The sequence below is a fragment of the Lupinus angustifolius genome, chromosome LG10 (assembly GCF_001865875.1).
Source record: "Lupinus angustifolius cultivar Tanjil chromosome LG10, LupAngTanjil_v1.0, whole genome shotgun sequence".
NCBI lineage: Eukaryota > Viridiplantae > Streptophyta > Magnoliopsida > Fabales > Fabaceae > Lupinus > Lupinus angustifolius.
Window position 1 is genome coordinate 13,498,844 of NC_032018.1, and position 21,373 is coordinate 13,520,216.

Here is a 21,373-nt window from a genome sequence, read left to right on the forward strand (position 1 = left end):
GCTACTTTAATATTGAAGTAGTAATGAATATAAGATCTTAAGAAAAGTATGCATAACTCGGCAAATAAACTAAGTAGTACAACTACTTCTTAGTTTATTTGTTAAGTGTTTGAGACAAGTAATTTTTCATGACTTGAAATCGGTTTTTAGGTGATCAATAATTCAAATGAAATTATAATGAAGAAAGAAATACAAACATACCATAATCCAAATGAAAGTTGTAGGAGCGTGAGCCATCCATTCAAGGATTGAATGCTTTAAGTTCCAAATGAGATTACAAAATGAATTTTTGCATCTCATTTGCCTTCTCCTTTCTCCTCTTGAATTATAAACTAAAAACTATAAAACTTACTTAAAAAGAACTTCTATGAACTAAGAAATAAGAAGAGAGAATTGTGTTTCTACTTCAGGGAAGAATTCTTGTGAAAGTGTCCTTTAATGAAGGAAATGCCTTCCTATTTATAGAGTTCCCTGCCACCACTGAGCTGCTTGTTTGCACCGCTCAGCAGCTGACCAAACCCTTCAACATGGGTTTGGTCACTTGGTCAAGTAGTTTGGTCACCTCCTTAAGCTTGACTCACCAAGGCTAGTTGTGAGTTATGGGACCAGCTATGGTGAACTACTTTGAAAAGCCTATGGTGAGCTACTTGAAGTGAGGTCATGCATGACTTCATGGTTTCTTGATGGCTAAGTTAATTCTGGTTGCACACTGTTGAGCACACATGTGGCACCGCTAAGCTGTCTACTTGAGCAACTTTGACCGTGCTGACTGAGACGTGGCTTGATGCTTGCTGACCTGGTCAGGTGTCTGGTTCACCGCTGAGCACATATGTGGCACCGATGAGCTGCCTGCTTGAGCAGCTTGGGCGTGTGCCAGACTTGTGTTCTGACCGTGCCAAGCTTGTGTTCTGACCGTGTCAGGCTTTGTCTGGTGCTAGGCTGAGCGGTCAAGCAGGTCCGCTAAGCTGCCTGCTTGAGCAACTTGGTCCTTGCCAGGTTAGTTTGACTGAGCCAGGTTGGGTCTGACCATGCCAGGCTGGTGTCCAGGTCAGCTCAGCATAGCTTGGTCCACGCTAAGCTGCATGCTTGAGCACCTTGAGTTTGACTTCTTTTTCTTCTTGGACCATGAGTCTTTATTCTCTTTTCTTTTTCTTTCTAAATCGTACAAAACACATTAAAGAGAAATACAAACACAAATATACAAGATTGTGATATTTTATCCAAAAAAATATTGTTTTTAAGCTTTTAACTAACTTTTTCAACTAAGTAGGCGAGCATTGTTGATTAATATTTAATAAGTAGTTTGATTATTATCCAAATACTTTCCATTCTATCATATACCACTTTTAGTAATAACTATCTAAACATAAATTAGTTACTAGAAACTGGTTTCTAATTAAAAATCAATTTTTTTAAATTACATTGAGTTTTACAAATGAAATATTTTTACATGCCATCTAAAGATTATACTTCAATATTATGTGAAATATAACGTATGTACATTAATAGTGTATGAGTTTTATATATCACTATCAATATTTTATAATAATTAATTTTTAAAAAAAATACTACAAATGAATAATATTTTAATTTTGTATAAATATTTACAAATATATAAATATTAAACTTGTAATTATTAATCTTAACATATAGATGCCCAAACTCAAGCAAAAGGAAGGACTATGAAGTCAAATCAAAACCAAATCCCAAGTAACAAAATTTCATTTTCACTGTAACTTGTCTTCTCGTTAGAAACAGAAAGTGACACGTTTTTAGTGTATTGCATCGAAATGAGTTTTTAAGTAATCAAATAAATAAAATACCAACACAGAAGAAAGCAAGGAAGGTGAGAAAGTGAGTGATGAGTTGGATCACTTGTGTAACAAACCAACAACAAAAGTTGAGAAGATGGAAGAAAAATCATGCATTGGTAGCTTCATTTTTCTTCTGTATCTGTTTCTTTCTCTTCACTCCTAGAATCCATCGCTCTCACCGTTTTGCTGACCTACGCAATCTTCTTGGTAATATAAACTACACACACTGAAAATTTTAATTTTTTCTTGCATTTTCTCCATTTTTGGGATATTAGATATGAGTTTAGTTGATTTGGAATTGTGGGTGTTGTTTAGGAGTGCCTAACACGATGAATGTGATGACAAATTTCCCATTTTTGGTTGTGGGTGTTGTGGGCTTAGTTTTTGCTCTAGAAGGAGGCGTTTTCAACATAAGGTTTTTCAATTTTTGTGAATTTTGATGATACATTACTATTACCCTTGTAACAAAGTTTTTGTTTTTTGAAATTTTAACTTACTGGGTATGTTTTGTTTGTGCTTGGGAATTGGATGTTGTTGTTGTAGTTGTCAAGGAGAGGTATGGGCTTGGGTACTATTCTATGGTGGAATAACAGGGGTGGGTTTTGGATCTACTTATTACCATTTGAAGCCGGATAACGATCGCGTCTTGTGGGACACTTTACCAGTAAGTGTCATTGTTATTCTTTGCTCTTTTTAGCTTTTTCAATTTCCCTTTCTCTAGTTGCTTTATGCTGTTTAGTTTATAAGCTGTGATAGCTAAGAAAATACTTAGTAAATAAAAACTGGGTATGAAGAGTTGATCCAATGGTTAAGGGTAGAGGAAGATGAAGAAAAACTTTATGTAAAACAGTAAAACCTTTCAGATGGCCTTTCCGGTGACTTGCAAATCAAGTAGGCACCTCTCATTTTCCTCTTTTTTCATTAATAAGGATCGATGGTTTTCACAATGGCAGATGATGGTGGCATACTCCTCCCTTTTCTCTAGTTTGGTTGTTGAGAGGATCGGTCAAGTGATCGGGTTATCTTGTATGTTTGCACTCCTTTTCACTGCATCTATTTGTATAGGTTATGAACGGTTAGTGTCCTTATTTTTTAAAATTCATGTTTTTTCTTTCATCCAGTTCTTCTTATACTTGAAGGTGCTGAAACTGTAATCAAGTTGGATGCTGAATTATGTATGCTAGTTGGTTGCAGGATGTATGATGATATTCGGCTCTGCTTGATGTTCCAGTTGATTTTTCCTGTAGCTATTGCAGTGGTAGCATCTGTCTACCGCTCCAACTATACTCACTCAAGATACTGGTTTTTGTCAGCAGGTTGGCCTTAACCTTCATAACATTCTTTACTTAAAATTTCAATATTCGATAAATATTAATTTAGTAATGCTGTCTATTATGCATTTCTAGTTGTGAGAAAGTGCCTTCTTTTCTATTTATAAAATCAATTGTATCTCCATTGGGATCTGTCATCATTACTCTAATGAGATTTAGTACAGAAACAGAAAACTGTAATAGAAGAAGCAAATCTTTGTTAACAGTGTTTTCCCTTTTAAATGGCAACATTTTAGATGCAATATCTACTTACTGAGGTGGGTTAAGTATCTGACACAAGAATGTTTAATATGAGAAAATAAGCTTTTATTTCACTTTTTAGTCATGCTGGCTATAGTTTTGATGCTTACTAGTGATTACTTTTATGTCCAGTTTGGTACGCCCGTAAAGTAGGGTGAAAATTTTCAGAAATGAGTTTTTCATGCAATTTTTCCATATAAAAACTTCATCTGTGATATTTTCACCCCACTTTTTTTATGAGTATACAAACAGACCCTGCCCACCTAGTGGGATTAAGGGTTTGTTGTTGTGTACAAACTGACCTTTAAGGATCTTTTTTGAATAATTCCTAGGTAGGCATGGTCCACTATAGGTACTTAAATTATTATTGGACATGTGTAGAAGGCGAAATACATTTGCTAAAGACAAGTACATTTATAGCATGGCGCACACAATATTACACATGTCAAATATTGATTTGAGTGCCTATAATGAATCATGTTTAGCTTGTGTTATCTATAATTCCTACCTTCAGTGCAAGCCCCGACTTTCGCTGTGTCAGCTATAATTACTCATGTACAAACTTGAGGTATAGATGTTAGGGCTTGACAATATCATGTCAATGTCCTGGCTTACTTTACGGTTTTGGGAGTAGTTTGTGTAAATTAGCTGCGAAGGACAAGGTCTAATGTTTCACTTGTGTGATCCAACTCCTACGTTTTGTGCAAGCCCTGGTTCATTGCGTCCACTATACTTACATTCTGGCGATAAAAAGGCTTGTTTTGATTAAGTTAGACCAAGTTCAACACTCAAGACATACATCTTGATGCATGAAGACCAGCTATTTTTGTTTGCCTTTCGGATAAGCTAGCATAGCTTATGTTTGTCTTCTTTTATTACAAAATTCTTTATATTTTTTATTTTAGTTTTTTCTCCTTTTCCTTTATAAAGATTATTCACACATACCACTTCGATGCAAGTGACATGATCCTTTCCTTTCTGTTGGGCTGTCCGCTGACAACGTACATTCGTCAAGAAGACATATATCTTTACGACACGAGTTCAAGATATATGTCTTCTTGTTAAGAAATTGCCATATTCCGTTAAATGGTGGATATACTTTGAAGCCTGGACTTTCTGGCACAGGGATTTATGTTCTAGCAAAATCTGAAGCTGTTGCTGACAGGAAACTGTACAGTCTAAATAACTACATTATTAGTGGGCACTCTTTAGAACACTTGTGCTTAGTGCTGATCCCAGTTGTTCTCAGCGTGATGCTGATCTACAGGGAGCTTAAGTTTCAAAGGTATTAGATCATGATGTTTTTTTGGTTCTTTCAATTCCTTCTACAAATCGAAGTATCAAATTTTCCCTGCTATTCTGTTTCCGAAATAATTACCTTTTTCGCTGTACTGTTTCTTGAAAAGTGGTTCGGAATCATATGTCCATTGGATTGGTGGCAGATTAGGAGATCTTAAAAACCAGCTGTGAAGAGGCGGAGAGAAGAATCGGCAAAGATGTTTATGTGCAATTTCTCCGGGATGCATGAGATTTTGCAGTACAATCAAATAAGTGAGTGAAAACAACTTCTCCAATGATTATGAGTCATGTAAGTTGGTCCAGAAACTGATGAACTTCCTTTTAATAACCTGTTTGTTAAGCTAACAAGTTTACGTGTAAACCGGATTCAAATTTTCTCTCATTTTTGTATTGATTTCTGATCTTACATTTTCTATATGAAAGAATCTGTTGACAACAAACTCCTATCTGGTGGTTGATCATAAGGATGGGGAGCTCATGCATTTCAAACTATAAGGATAGGGATTCTGCATGAATGAAGACCTTAGTTTATTTTGACTTCATTGTGATTTAAATTTTGAACAACTGATTCAAACAATTTCTCGTATCACCGGAATAGTTTATAAGCAAAGTAATATACTTTTTGCATCAAATTAGAGCCATAATGAAGGTTGAGCATTCACATTAACGACATTTATGGTAATGGCATGTGGGCATGTGTTGGCATTTTTAGTCGCATATACATCATGTTGTTTTGTCCTTTTGAACAGAAGCTTCTGTTAGGGAAAAACTTGAACAACTGTTTTATGGTTCTACCCATATTTGCACGATAATTTTGAAAATGGGGACAGGTGATCCCCATCCATTTGCATGATAATTTTTCGCATTCCGTTCGGGGTTCTTTCGATTTCCTTGAGGTCCCTCCCTTCCCCGTTTGTTTCTTAGATTTTGAACAAAAATTCCAACTTTTTTCTTAAAATGGATTAAATTGTTAATTTTTTTTGCCATGTGTCAAAATCCTATTCAGCACTAGACTCTCAAGTACTACCGGAAAGAATCCCCTTCCATAATATTATTATGACACTTTTCTGATACAACCTTATTACCTTACAAAGAAAAGACACTTGTCCATGTAGCTTTAGTTTCTCTATGTTTAACATAAGGTAATCCTCTTCGCTACTGGATAGGATTTTGACATATGGCGAAAAAAAAAAATTAATGTTCATAATTTCATATTATTTTTGAATAAAAATTAAAAAAATAATGTTTAAAAAAATTTCAGCTACATGTTCTAGTAATGGCCTCTTCATTATTGGAGAGGAGTTAAACTCTAATATTATTTAAGGAATGTAAAGTATATAAATTAATATTAAAAAGTTATATAAGAAAATCAATGAAGAAAGGTAAAGAAGAAATAAATAGTAGGAAATCTTATACGATTTACTAAAATACTCTTTTTTTAAGCAATAGATAATAAGTCTAATACATCTATTTATTATTGCAAATAAATAAGATTAAAGTATATGTACATATATCAACATAGTGACTCATTAGATTCATGAGAACGATACTTATTGAAAGATACAATCATGAATATGAAGAGAAATTATTTCCTTAAAGAGTAATAAAGTACATTGAATAAAATATAGGATAGTTAAGAATTCACAATGGGATAAAAAAAGTAAATAAACTATAACATATTTTAACACTTCTGTAAGATTCCTAATAAAGGTAACAGACTAAAATAACCTAAGCAAAATTATTGAACAAATCTGAATGGAAAGAAAATAAGAGGTTGATTTAGTGGTGTAAGATTCTAAATGAATTTCATTTATTCTATTAAGTGAAATATCAAATGTTGGATATCTACGAGGACACTTCTTGGTAATAACAACTAGACATTCTGAATAAGACTAGTTTCTTGAGATGATATACACAAAAAAAAAAAAGAAGTTCCATGAACTGTTTGCAGAAAAAAAGAGAATATTATTTCCTAAAGGTGGATAATGAGTCTTATACTATGTTGAAGACATAGAGAGAAAAAATTGTGTTTTTGGTAAATGATCCTGTGATAGTATAATATATGATACTGTAATACAAAACATAAATCTAAATCGGTTTTACTTTCAACTTTTTCATTTAAAAATAAAATAAAATGAAAGGGAAATATAATAGATTCAATTATTTTCTTTGTTTGGATGTTCTATGAAGGAAGAGAATGGGCAGGGTTTAAATAAAAAGCTCCAATTTAACCCATATACATTGAGCAGAAATCTATTTTAAAAGGTTTGATAAGAGATCAGAAGCTTCAATCAGAACTAAATAAACCATCAAACTGATCTTATTAGAGGGCCTATTAATGTCAAATGACAAGAACTAAATTGATGTCATCATTATCATTGAATTATTATTTCAATAATTTCATTACTAGACAGGATCAGATTAAAAACACTAATTGGTTGCATCAACATGTGTCCAATGGACACAAATAATATCCATCATTAGATTTATAAATAGTAGTTAAAGTTAGTCTGTAGTTAGAAATGAAGTTAACCTCCAACACCAATTGTTTTGGATTGTTTGTGATTGCTACCCTGAGATTCAGTACCAGATGAGCCATGTTCATACCAGTGCTGCCAAATTATTCATTCCATAGCTCAACTGTAATAATGCAAGAGCATCGATTGAAGACAAGGAAATAGTGAAGCAACAATTCTTGCCAGATGTGCAACTTTTGAACTTATATAAGATGCATGGTTTAAAAAGAAGAGGTACTAAATAGCATAATCTTGAAGAACTAGAATCGCGATCGAATAGGTTTATTATCTATGGTATCAAATTGTGTTTGCTTAGAATTATCTTGGTGTTTATCATGGTTAAACTTAATAAATTCCAAAACTAAGCAGGCCAACTCATCTTGATGACAAGAATATTCATGATCAGCTTCTTCTATGATGCGGAGTTCATGATTAGATATGAACTTGGCAAACTCTAAAGCATCTTCTGCTGGTACAGTTTCATCCATGGATCCATGAACTGTCAATACTCTACATCAACATTGATGAAGTCACAACTATTGCTAACAGTAAAACACGAAGGTATTGATTTTGCAAAAAAAAGTCAGTGAATAGATGCATATTACTAGATGTAATAACAATCCTTACCTGCAATCTTGAGGAATTGATAAGCAGATGAGATGGGTAATAGTAGATAGGCGGTCCATCAAACTTTCTTCGGTAACACGATACACAACCTTTCCTATTGTAACAAGGGGAATCGGTTAATCATACATATTGAAGTTAATTGACAAGTGGATAAGAATCACAAGCAATAGCTACACTTTTTTGTAGCTTCTCGGAAGATCCTACGATATAACATCTAAAGGTAGGGAAAGGTTGATGACAACTATAGTACCCAACAATGCTAGGATTAGATATTATTAAAACCATCTTTTATTTATAAAATCAACTCAAATTATTCCAGGAAGAAAAGAACAAAGAAGCAAGACAGGATTGACTAAGAAATGCTGATTTAAAAATCACAATGATGGGTGAATAGAACTTGAAGATTATTTCATAGCTGACCTCTTTTATTTTTGACATCAATAAATCCATCTTCTTTGATCCTCTGAATAAAGTTTTGTCCCAAGCGACTTTCCATGCCTCTCGCTAGATTAAACCGGCCAGAAATATTGACAACAATTTGAACATCCTTATACTTTGAGGCATACATGAGAACCACATTACCCCCTGCAGAAACCATTATTAGTGAGTTACTTGATAGGGAGTTGAGGACAGTGAGACACTTATATACCCAAAGTTCTCTTACAATCACAAAGAACACCAGTTTCAGTTTAACATTACTCCCATGGAAGATTACATTCTGCACTAAAATTTAATTATATCTTACCAGCTTAGCCAATGTGAGCTTGGTTAGCATTTTACACTCAATATCCTCTAATCTTTCTCAAACATTTTCACCTCTAGGCTGCACATGCCTAAACCATCTTTAAGAAAATTCTTCATATTTAACTATAGATTTGTAACTTATATTCCTTATAAGCTATAACACTAAACATCCAACAATCAGCATACACACCCATTGAATCATATAGTGCCATCACATGCCTTGATCAAAAAAATCAAGAACCAAAGATCTAAAACTTTCCCACGGCACATTTTCACAGATCTCCGCAGCAAGGAACACAACATCAAAAAAGTTACATTGAAAGATGACTATACCAATTCCATAAGACTGCAATCTCCTATCTCTATTTTTCATCAATCCATTCAAAATAAAGCATTTTACAGAACCAGAATACCGATAAGCTTAATATTTCAATAATCGATAAATGAATTTTTTAACCTAAACATGTTATATTGCTAGGAGACAAAACAACTTCAAACTGCCACTAAAGTATTCTTAGAGGTTGTTTATTTAGTTCATAACTACAACATCAATCATATACTAAGCATATTAAATCTAACCTTTACTATGACCAACAAGTGCCGTAATTACATACTTCTCCTTACGGAAGTGTTGAACTACAGCACGCAGGTCTTCAACTTCTCTGTGGTAGTTACCATACTGAAATGCACCTTCACTTTCCCTAGAAGACAGTAACATAAATTATTAGCAAACAAATCAATGTTCAATTTTATAATAGGCTGGTCCCTTTCTTTTGAATGTGGTTTCATTAGTTTCTGTCGTAGTTTCTTTGATGGATGAAGAACAATATATCATTTGCATTGAATAGGACATGAAAATAAAATATTTCGATAATGTGCAAAATATCTTCCTTCCCTAGACAAATTGATAGTTCACTGATTTAATGTTCTATTCCATTTGCAGAGGAGTTTACTTCTGCTTACCCATTCCCAGCAAAGTCAAAGCGGAAGGCACTGATTCTGTTTTTTTCCAGAGCGGCAGAAAGGTTCACCATGGGAATCCTTTCCTAGAGACGAAATCATCGGAGACTTTAGCTCAGAGCAACCAGTTTCAACATAAGACTTGATAGAAGAGTACTCAAAGAAACTATTTTCCTTCAATAAAATCCATAAGACTACACTAGATGAAGGTATAGTCATTTAAACAACAAACTATTTGCTACTAAATACATCTAATCGTTTTCCACGTGCTGAATGTATTGAACATTGCTAAGTGCTGATTTTTTTTAATTCAGCTCTGAGATCAAATTTCGAACAGGCCTTAGGGGAATGGAAATTAGGAGATGGAGTTAGTTCTCCTTGTATAGATTTTTAAGCAATAAAAGGTGTGAAACTCTTCCCCTTGTTTGGGAATAAAGTAGTGGGAATGAGTGTTATTTCACTTGAATCATTTACAGTATTTGATACTACCAGGATGATGTTGGGAAAGAAACAAAAAGCTATTGTATATTATTGAGTACAGACAGCAATCAGTAGACTTGCTAAAGGAGTGAAAGGTTAACAAGTAATCTTTCTACTACACAAACGGATATATTAAAAACCAACAACAAGCCTTTATCCGACTAGGTGAGGTTGGCTACATGGATCGAATGACATCATAATACTCTATTATAAATCATGTTTATAATAATATCAAGAGGTGCAACATAAGGACTTCCTAGGAGGTCACACATCCTAATATTACTTTCGCCCAAACACGCTTAATTGTGGAGTTCTTATGGAATCCAATGCATTAGTGTTGGTTTGATCTCACCTTTGATATATTAAAAACCATTTACAAATTATAAAGTCAGGTTCATAATCGAAGATTAAACAATTCTGTCACAGAAATTTCATATACTCAAATCTAGTATAACTATTATGTGACAAAAGCTTCTTGCACAAATGAAATGTGTCAGTTGAAAAAGCATGTCTGTCAATTTAGGAGTTCATATTTCATCTGTAACTGCACTATACAACACACTCAATAATTCAAACATATTTAGAGTTCATGTCATTCTATAGGTTCATTTCGTACCGACAAACAGAGTCTTCATAGTATCATTATCAGTAAGCCTTTCTTCTGGTCCATGAAATTGTAACCATAGGTTCTATTAACCTCCCACTGTAGGAAATTATCACATTAACCATTGTTTAGTCAAATTGGTTCTATCACACAAGGACCTATTACAATTTCAGGAACTGATATTTTAATTTACTAAAGTTAAGGACTAATATGACTAATGTTTACAATTTCACCATTTAAAATTAAATGATGATTTATACTCACAAGCCATATGTTGGACTAGATTGCGACTGGGGAACCTCCAACCACCAGGGAATTCTATTGTTAGCGGGTATGGGAAGAGTAAAGAGCCACAAGTGAGACACTATGTCTTGAATCAAAACCTCAACGCATTAGTTTCAAGGACATTTTCCACTTATAAAACTTTTCCCCTCCTACTCGCATATCTAACGTGAGACTTCACAATTAAAAAACCCAACATTATTATTGTACCATAAATTAACTTCATTTACATACAAATATGAAAATAACAACCTTGGAAGATTGGAAACCATGGCACACGATAACAAGATTTTTTGAAAAAGCGTCATGTAATATGCCTACAAGATTTTCGGCTTGGTAGTTTCGTACTTTAACTCTTCGTTTATGATTTTCTGCACAACAATTGATCATACATAACACCGTTACATTACATAATAATTCACAAAAGCGAGTGAAAATTTTAAGAAACAAAATATTTCGCGTACCGTATCCCATGATGATAATTCTCAATTTGGTGTATTGGTGGTAGGAATAAAGAGTGTTATGTAGATTAAGGAAAAGTGTAAATCTGAAAACCCTATTAGATTCAAGGAATAACACAAAGCAACATATATAAGGGTGGATTCTCTGACATTTGTTAATATAAAAAAATCATATTTGTTGGAAGATTATTACCAGTTTACCACTGCATCAACCAACTACTCATTCTTGATTTATTATATTTTTTATCTTGTATATTTATTTAGTTCTAATTCTTTTTAAATAATTTTTAAACCTTGAATAAGGAATAAAAAATAAAGCTGTAGGCGAGTTTTTTTAGTAGATGTAAAGGGATAACATGCATAATAGAGTATTCATACTAAGAATTTTTTATATAAGAGAAAATAAAGTATTCATACTAAGAATTTTTTATATTAGTAGTGTATTATTTATTATAATAGTTATTATTTAGAAAAAAATATGAATGCATTCATAGTGTAACATGTTTTTATAGTGTCAATACATTATTTATCATTTATATTTTACTATTACTGACTTTTAAATAAAAGTAATATAAATCAATTATACATAAATCTTTACACTAACAATGCATATATATTACACTCAATTATTAACTCTCGAATAAAAAGATTATCCCATATAAATAACTAATGGATATTTCATATTATTGGATTTTATATTGTATTGGGTTATTAGGCTGTGTATTATATAAAGCTCATTTGCCTTTTATAGTTTTATGTTTTAGTTTAGTTAATTAGGATTTCATTTTAGTTAACTTTTCTATATATGTTTGTTATTATTGTTTAATTATAATCGATCAATATCATTCGATCAATAAAGTAATTTCATCATTTTCTTCATCATCATGTTGCTGAAATGCAATATGGTATCAAAGCTTCCCTTTCACTTTTATTCGTTCATTCTCTTCAATGTTCTCGTTTTTCCTTCTTTCTTCCAAAAGAAAGATACCAACATTTCTTTCGACAAGAAATGAGTTTCTTCACCCTTCACTTCATTCATCTTGCAACTCTTAAATCATATTTCATACAGATAGATCTTCTATCTTTATTTCGTGCTTTCCTTTCAATTCTGAAATCTTCACATTTCATCCATCTTCAACGTGCAAATAGAAGAAAGCAATGACAATCATTGATTGTTAGGTGTCTCCCAAAACCATCAAACCCCTTTTATCTTCACCATGAAGAGAACCCCAAAATCATTTTGGTATCCCCACCCCCCGATGGTACAAATTACAACTCTTGGAGTAGATATATGAGGAGAGCACTCAGCTCCAAGAACCAATACAAATTTGTTAATGACACTATTAGGATGTCAAGCACAGCGAATCCAATCTTTGAAGTCTGAGAAAAGTGTAACAACATGGTAGTATCTTGGATAACTAGGTCTTTATCCTCACAGATTGCCCAAAGTGCTATTTATATAGATGGAGCATAATAATTGTGGCAAGACCTAAAAGACAGGTTCTCCGAAGGAGATTATTTCAAAACTTTCGATCTACTCCAAGAAATTCACTCAATACGACAAGGATATTGAAATGTGTCTACCTTCTTTACAGATCTAAAAACAATTTGGGAGGAATTGGATGCTTTGAGGCCATTGATTCCTTGCATCTGTGATGTTAAATGTGCATGTGACTCAATAAAGAGCATCAATCTCTGTCGCGAGTCAGAGTATGTTATCTATTTCCTCAAGGGTCTCAATGACCAATATGGGACAATCAAGGCACAAATCTTACTAATGGAGTCATTGCCACCAATAAACAAGGTGTTCTCTTTAATACAATAAGAAAGACAAATGGATGGTGCAATCAATGAAGATAAAAAAATGTTATCAACAATGTTAGCTCAAGGCCAACTTGGAGAAATTCGTCCAATAAAGGTATTGGTTTTAATCCAAGAGGATAACAAGACAACAATAGATTCACTAATAGAGGTATGTCTGGTGGTAACTCAAATCTTTCTGCCAAGGATATACTTGGAAATGGTAGGATGAGAAGAAGTATGGTTGGAAGTAAGGTTTGCACCTTTTGTGGCAGAAAAAACCATACAATTAGGCATGTTATTTCATGCATGGTTTCCCCCTACTTTTAAGCCTAGACAAAAACAAGTTGAACCTATAATCAACTCATCTACAAGCCAAGGTAATTCAACACCAACAACATCAATCAACAATAAAGAGAAGGATGATGATCAGAAATGTGCTTTGACTTTCAATCCCACTCACTATGTCAACCAAACTTCAACTGAAGAGGATATACATCCCCATTTAGGTATGTATTCTTCTCCAAATTGGTGGATACTTGACACGAGGGCCACATATCATGTGACCAATGATCTGTCTAATTACACTACTTATCATAGCATAAAACTATGCTCATAAGGCTACCCAATGGGGATTCTGTCTTAGCCAAGCATTCTGGCATTGTGGCCCTTTATACCAAATTGCATCTTATTAATGTTTTGCGCATATATGGTTTCACTTATAATCTCATCTCTATCCATAAACTTACAACCTCTTTCAATTGCATTGTTATATTTGATCAATATTATTGTCTCATTCAGGATACAATTACCTTGAGGACGATTGGACTTGGTGCGTTTCACAACCACCTCTACATTTTTTTACAATTTAACTAGTTCTGCTAAGCATGCCTTACATACTATGACTTGTGATTTTGCTCATAAGTTTGACCTTTGGCATTTTCGTCTAGGACATCCTTCTCATTCTATTTATGAATTCATATGTAAACAATATCCCTTTATGAAATTTAACATGAATAAAGTTTGTAACACTAGCCATACTACTAAATAATCAAAAAGGCCTTCTCCTATTAGCACATCTGTCACCAATAAACCCTTTGCACTTGTGCACATGGACATTTGGGGACCTGTACGATTGATGAGTGTGAAATTATGCTACATTTGTATTGCATTTAACTTACATTTTAGGACATAATTAAGACTTTAAGATTGCTTTTAGCTTTTATTTCTCTTTGTTCAGGTTGAGTGGGTGTGTTTAGCTGTGTTGTGCAGTTTGGAAGGAATGAAGCTAAAAAGAGTAGAGATTGGGTGCAAGAAGATAGAATTTGGTGCTGAGGCTATGTGAAGACCAATTGAATGGCCAAAAGAAGTCGTGAATGTTATATTTTATTCCTATTTTTTTTAGATTTGTTTTGTTGGGCTTAGCCCAATATTTTGTAATTATGATAAATAAGGGTTCTCCCTCAAGGATGAGATACTTTACACTTTACACTTTACATTACAATTCTCTAATTTAGAATTGGGGATTCTCTTCTCCATTATGAGTGAGTAATTCCCTTTGTTTCAAGGATTGAGGCTATGCCATTTTACATTCAATAAATACTTGTTCTTACTTCTATTTTATTGAGTGTTGTGATTTGAATCATTAAACTGAGTTTTATTCATGTGAGTTATTTGGCCAATAAATTACACCTCTTAGGTACATTGGGGAAAGACCGAGAGGTGAACCTAACTATCTGACCATTCAGTTATTCAAACTAGAATCCTAATTCACGATAGTAGTATTAGGATTCTCGGGGGTTTCTGGAATTCACCTTGGGTTGCTGCGAAGCGATTGGATAGAAAAATCAAGTAAAGGATTTGATTGATAATCATACCGCGAGAGTAGGTGCGACTTCATTTGAGTACATGTGTCGGAGCTCAAGAGAGGATGACACATATCAAAGAGCAATTCACCCTCACAACTTAAAGTTCATGAAGTTGAGCAAAACAAGGATTTGCGAGTGTAAAAGCGGTAACCCTTATCTCGGGAACTCTTCCTAAATTGGATTTCAATCCTTTTTAATATTTTCATAATTATTCTTGTTAACTATTCAATTGTTCAAAATTCACTTTTAATTCCTCTTTGAGTTAAGTATAAATTAATTGTTATAATTAAAGTAATTTTCTAGTCCTCGTGGAATCGATATTTTATTACTTGACGATATAACCGAGCACTTGCGATTTGTCCTATCAAGTTTTTGGCGCCGTTGTCGGGGACTGTGTCAAAATTTCTTTAATTCTCAATTATTTCATTACTTTACTCTACTGTATTACGCGTTTTTCTTTTTCTTGGTACCTCTGCAGGACTCTTCAGCAGGTGGTGCCTTCATGTGCAAAGGAATTGACGATGCTTCAAAGATCATAGAAAATGTAGTTTCCAATTATCACCAATGGGCGAATGAGAGGAGATGTCATGCAAGGAGAGACTGGTACACAATAATTAGGAAATCAAATGGAAAAGGTAATTTCAACGCTGGAAAGCCTTTCTCAAAGGTTTGGAAAGCTGGAAAAATATCATGCTACTGTTATTGGGTCTACTGCAACATGTGAGAGATGTGGAGAAAAATGGCATGAGTGGTCTGAATGTAAACAATTCACTAAACCTGTATATGAAGCTTGGGCCAATGAACAACTTGAATCATGCAATTACTATGACTACAATTTCCCTACTTTACATCAAGGATTTCATTACATGTTGATGAACATTTTTTCCTTACATTCTTCATCATCTGCATTGCTCATTACAAATATTTGTGGGCTTCACGGGCAAACGTGCCAAACAAAATGGGCAAACAAACAAATTTTATATGCCTCGCCCACAAAAAATTACGGGCTATACAGGCGGACTCGCGTGCAATATCCATTTTACCATCTATACTAGTAGGGATGACTAGAGCATAATCTGAATTTATCTGTAATGCACATCAAGTTTAATTTATAAATATGCATGTATGTATGGTAGACTTTACTAATCAACTTGAGCTTAAATATTGTTGAGGCAAGAAGTGCACCTTAAAGCACTATTCAATGTCCATACAACTGAACGAATATCAATTATACTAGAAACAAGGTAAGGTAGATTAATTTGAAGCCTCTTAAACTCATCAGCCACAAACAAATTTATGCATTCAAGTAATGTACAAACATAAAACTTAGCCTTGCCAAGGTGCTTGATTTTGATTTTGCTTCCCATATGAAGAATCTAAATGTTCAAGCCCTGATATATTGAAGAAACCTCTTTGAGAAAATGCTCCAAGACCTAGAAAATCTCTAGTTATTTCATCATTAGCACCCTTGTTGCTTTTATTACCAAACTGGGATTGCGCTGATTTTGAAACAAGTTCCTGAAAGTTTTTATCATCTCTTGGTGGATTATTAAACATTCCTCTCATAGCTTCCTCGAATGATGAGCTCTCAAACCCACTAGCATTATGAACAGTACCACTATTACCACCACCACCACCCATCATTTCATGGAAAAAAGAAGATTCTTGATCGGTTCCTATAGTATTATTGGCAGAGGTTATTGCAGCTTTATTCCCATAAGAGAAAACAGTCCTTATCTCTTCACGTGAAGGCATAATAACCATTGAGCCAGAAAGAGGTGAAGATGAAGGCATAGAAGAGGAGCTATTATAACCTGTTATTGTTGTACATTCAGGCACGTGACCCTGTTGCTGCAATAAGTGTGGTCTAAGAGTTGCTGTAGAAGGTGCAGTTTTGCTTACTGTTGCACCCATTTGTGATGCCTTTTGCAACAAAGCAGTGGCAGACATGTGAGGAGAAGAAGAAAAAGATTCAATATTGGATTGGAAAGGAGGAAGAAAAGTTGTAGGGTTAGGGTTTTCATAATGTGTTGAGAGTAATGGTGTTGAGGAGAAATCTAAAGGCCTGAGAGTTTGAACATGGAAACCTTCTCCTCTCAACCATGGTGGAATTTCTGGTCTTAAATTATTGAAGTACTCTTGTTCTCTTTTCACTAGTGATAGTTCTTGGAAGCTATGGTTGTAAAGTTGAGTGTGAGAGGACATAAGAGGGTTCATTGTTGTGACATTCGCTATAGCACTCTCCTGTGCTAAAGCATCACAGAATGCTCTGTGAGTAATAAAACTGTCTCTCCTGCAACCACAATAAAAACAAGCACAGAAAAAAACAGAAGGAAAACCTTCAATGTACTGCAATAATAGAATATAAATAGACCATGTTTTATATATTCAATAATGTTACATGCACATTATTTTTATTACATTATTTTAACACCATTTATTTCATAGAATGGTAACATAAGAGAAATATACATTGAATTTAAAAAAAATAAAAGATTGGATTAATTAATTAAAACTAGTTTTAGCATGAAAGGAACAAATATCATATGTCTTTGAGGGTGTCTCATTCGTTGTCACGGACCAATTAAATATTATCACATAAATAAAAACTTTTAAAAACAAAAAATAACATTTTTATATTATTATTAAAATTTGATTACTTAAGAACAAGTGACATTTATTCAAAGTAAAGAGCCCTCCTCACCTAGTAAGAATAGATAAGGGGCACTTAAACCTATTAGTTTAATTCAATTAAGAAATGGTGTGAAAAGGGGGGAAAATGATGTTTGCACACCACTTTTTATACATCAATTTTACATCCCTGTATATTTTTAAAATAAATATTTGCCACTAATTCTATATCATCCTTATATTTGATTAAAGATATATTAATTTGTGTTTAGTCACGTATATTTGATAGTTAATGAGTTATTTATTAATTACGAATGTATCATTTGTAAAAATAGTATGACAATATAGGACTTGTAAATTTTGTATATTGTATGGTTAATCATGAAAATAGACATTTTTTTACATTTACTCTTTTATATTTTACTATGTAGAGATCTCGTGCATTTGGTCATGCCTATTTTATTATATGTTTAATCAGTTACACTTTTTCTACGGAATAATCATATTTTTACATTTTTTACATTTTCTTATATTTACTTTATAATTATTCATCCATCATTTTTTCAAAAGCAAATATATATTTTAATCAATTAATAAACTAAGTAGCTTAAAAAGATTGAAATGATTATGCTTAGATTACTCCTTTTTCATTAAAAGAATAACATATGTTCATGATTATGCTTCGATTACTCCTTTTTCATGAAAAGAATAACAGATGTTAACCATTCAGCTTATTAGGTATAAGCACTTTACTGTACTTATAAGAACTTATTTCAAGTTACTGTTTGGACTTTGTACTTGTTATCTAAGTGACAATGAATTCTTTTAAGCTATTTTCTCAGAGTGTTCTTGGACCAATTAGAATATATTTTTTTTTAAAAACAAATTTGTTTATATAATAATACCCGATTAGTTCGGAATAGAGAATGAGACAAGTTATAAGTTATTTTATTGTGGTTTTAGATGCAATCAATTAAGTAAAACTAATAAGATTCTTACCTAGAGAAAATTGTTCCACAATCACATTTATACTCTCTGGTGCCACAAATTTTGGAGTGAGCTTTCCAATCCGATTGAACTGCATAACGCTTAGAACATTTCTCACACTTCCAGTTCTTCTCCCCATGTTTCCTGAAAAAGTGCTTCTTGATTCCAGTGAGGTCTCCAAGGGCCCTTGATGGGTCATGGTGAACACAAGTTGGTTCCGGGCACACATATGCTTTCTTTCTTAATGGTTCTTTGCTATTTCTTTGCTTTAGTTTCCATGGCAAATTATGACCTCTTTTATGAAGCTGCAGATTCTGATCTCTTTGAAACCCTTTGTTGCAAATCTCACATACAAACCGGTTTGTTGCAATGAGAGACTTGGGACTCAAGGCTATCACTTCAGCCTCAGGGTCTGAATAAATGGAACCAGTTGAAAAATAATAATTATATATACCCACATGATTCAATTGGATAACAACAAATAATAGTAGGCTAACTTTGAGGGGGGAATGTAGCTTTTTAATTTGCAACAAAAAATAGGCTAGCATGTGGCACCAGGGGACGTAGATGTATGCAACCCTATCATATGATTAAAAGATCAAGATAAGCTCGTGACCTTCTAGTCACAAAATAACAACCTTACGGTTTCCCGAGTTAAACTCATCTTATACCATTAACTTAATATTAAAAGGAAAAAAAGTAATAGTCTTGATAAATCAGAAGATTTAATTATACTACCTGGGTGGCCTGGAAGATTTCTCTTCTTTTTGAGTACAGGTTCTTGATGTGTTGAAGTAGAGGAGTACTGAGGGTAGAGAGAGCCTGTGTTACTCCTGGCTCCAGAAGAAGCACTTATTTCACTTGATGCAGATGTCAAATTGGACATATTTTCATCTACCACTAAACCTTTCTCCATCTCTTTGTAAGTTAAGTTAGATGTGAAAACAAACTATATATACCTCTAAGATATTACACATGCACAACTTTATGGACAATGATTTCTAAGATCTGAGGGCTAAACCTAATAATAGGTAGCTAACACTGGATCTGATCTCTTCAACTCATAGATCTTGCTTCATTATGTGCACCTTTTCTCTATTCTACAACCTTCTAGTCTTGAGAACACAGCCAATAAAGAAAGAATGAAAAGGAGAAAGGATTCCAAAGCGAGATGGATTGAATTCTTTAGGTCTTATAGCACTACAAGTTGTGCTTTAACTAGCACAGTAAATTTCCAAACTAGTTGATGAAATTTCAGGATTTGTCTGTGTGATGGAAAGAGAGAAGAGGGAGCTACAGTGACAAGAGTGTGGATGAGATAACAGATGATAGCTTTGAAGCTCACACGTATAAGACCAAAAGACAAGCCAAAATGCTGGCCTGTTCTGAAGTGCACTTTCTGTCTTTTTCTTTGTTCTCTTCCTCTATTTTATATAACTTTACTTCCCTAATAATTGCATTACATGCATTATATTGTAACAACATTATACATCTTTTCTCTCTCTTGTATCTATGAAGTTTACATTATTAATTTTATATTAATTTTTTTGCTAGACAATAGTATTTCTGACAGTAATTTTACATGCATTATATTTATATTTATAGGTCATCCTATTGTATATGGATTTAAATCTCGGAAACAGATTCTTTTTTATGAGTAGAAGATTACATGTATCTATCCTTTTAAAACTTCACTGGAATGAAGTCCATGTATTAGGCCCTCCATTTCTTGAAGTATTTCTGATGGTGATTGATTATTCAAGCCAACATTCTCCTCCATAAAAAGTAGAAGTAAAGATGATGAGAGATTGCTTATGAACTTTTAACATCCTGGGTAAAAGTGATAAAAACTAAAAAGAAAAACTTCTTTTCTCTCTGTCCACACACAGACACTGTCATGAATAGTTCATAATCGTACATTGGAATCAGCAGTAGCATACAAGCTCATATGAAGAACTGTTTAGATCATCAATTAATCAATAGTAATTTATGAATGTAATATATTGTTTGTTTAAAGATTGTTAGTCTCACTCATATTTGGTTTTGACCAATCTTTACCATTCTAATTTTCTTTATAGTATCAAAGTAGTTTCATAATTTGTGATTTGTCTCATCACTACTTCGTTATCGAGATACTAAAAATTTAAAACTCATTAGTCATCTCCCTTTCTTATGTCACATTCTTATAAATATTCATTCATTTTTTTCTCAAACTCAATTTCATATTACATGCAAAATTTATCAAGATAAAACAAATTAACACTAACATGCTCTAATACAACAATTTACTTTTTTTCAATTATTTACATATGATAATCTTTACCTCAACGATTATTCTAGTAATATTTTTTTTCATTGTGGAATGCGTCATGATTTCTTAGTACCTAAGACAACTCCTAAACTTGTGAGGGAGTGTAGGAGATGCTGGTGTCATATCCTGACACCACTATATCATGATGTTTTCTCCCTCACCTGAGTATTTCGTGCAAATTGTTTCCTCTGCTTCAGGTGAAAGTAAGGTGTTCGGTTTCGTCTCGAAATCTTCATCACAACAACAACCAATATAAACACTAATTAGAATACTTGATAATTACAATTCTTATATAGTGACACTTTATTCAAAAACATAACTTTTAATATAATATGGACTTGATCGATTTCATCCATCCAATTCAAGATTAAATATTCTTGAATCATCCTTTATCATTGAAAGTCTTAAAATAAAACAA

The 21,373-nt window shown here is 33.3% G+C and overlaps 4 protein-coding genes across 9 annotated transcripts in view; 2 read left to right on the forward strand and 2 right to left on the reverse strand.

Moving 5' to 3' along the window:
- Nucleotides 1–15,163, forward strand: part of LOC109358448 (myb-like protein AA) — a 20,270-nt gene extending 5,107 nt beyond the window's left edge. The window contains exons 2-3 of one of the 2 annotated variants that reach the window (XM_019602669.1): nt 12,074–12,076; nt 15,153–15,163. The gene's annotated coding sequence lies outside the window, so the exon portion shown is untranslated. The remainder of the gene's footprint in view (nt 1–12,073; nt 12,077–15,152) is intronic. The other variant, XM_019602668.1, reaches the window with a different exon arrangement.
- LOC109358450 lies at nt 1,708–5,341 on the forward strand. Of its 3 annotated transcripts, XR_002108966.1 has the most exons (8): nt 1,711–2,021; nt 2,130–2,229; nt 2,358–2,478; nt 2,768–2,889; nt 3,009–3,130; nt 4,511–4,670; nt 4,828–4,973; nt 5,108–5,333. XR_002108966.1 is itself a non-coding variant. In XM_019602674.1 (7 exons), exons 1-7 carry the CDS (start codon nt 1,862–1,864, stop codon nt 4,840–4,842), a joined length of 795 nt encoding a protein of 264 aa, XP_019458219.1. In that variant the 5' UTR covers nt 1,708–1,861; the 3' UTR covers nt 4,843–5,341. The 3 variants fall into 3 exon arrangements, 2 of the variants coding, with proteins under 2 accessions (XP_019458219.1, XP_019458218.1); XM_019602674.1 differs by having other exon boundaries at nt 1,708–2,021; nt 4,833–5,341; XM_019602673.1 differs by having other exon boundaries at nt 4,828–5,336.
- On the reverse strand, nt 7,208–11,520 carry LOC109358449. 2 transcript variants are annotated; one of them, XM_019602672.1, is made up of 7 exons: nt 11,362–11,520; nt 11,150–11,268; nt 9,535–9,617; nt 9,151–9,272; nt 8,248–8,412; nt 7,828–7,921; nt 7,208–7,710 (listed from the first exon to the last, which is right to left on the reverse strand). In XM_019602672.1, exons 1-7 carry the CDS (start codon nt 11,369–11,371, stop codon nt 7,461–7,463), a joined length of 843 nt encoding a protein of 280 aa, XP_019458217.1. In that variant the 5' UTR covers nt 11,372–11,520; the 3' UTR covers nt 7,208–7,460. The 2 variants fall into 2 exon arrangements, with proteins under 2 accessions (XP_019458217.1, XP_019458216.1); XM_019602671.1 differs by lacking the exon at nt 11,362–11,520 and having other exon boundaries at nt 11,150–11,287.
- On the reverse strand, nt 16,151–20,080 carry LOC109358447 (protein indeterminate-domain 7-like). 2 transcript variants are annotated; one of them, XM_019602667.1, is made up of 4 exons: nt 19,383–20,080; nt 18,657–19,056; nt 17,114–17,319; nt 16,151–17,071 (listed from the first exon to the last, which is right to left on the reverse strand). In XM_019602667.1, exons 1-4 carry the CDS (start codon nt 19,558–19,560, stop codon nt 16,353–16,355), a joined length of 1,503 nt encoding a protein of 500 aa, XP_019458212.1. In that variant the 5' UTR covers nt 19,561–20,080; the 3' UTR covers nt 16,151–16,352. The 2 variants fall into 2 exon arrangements, with proteins under 2 accessions (XP_019458212.1, XP_019458210.1); XM_019602665.1 differs by having other exon boundaries at nt 16,151–17,319; nt 19,383–20,079.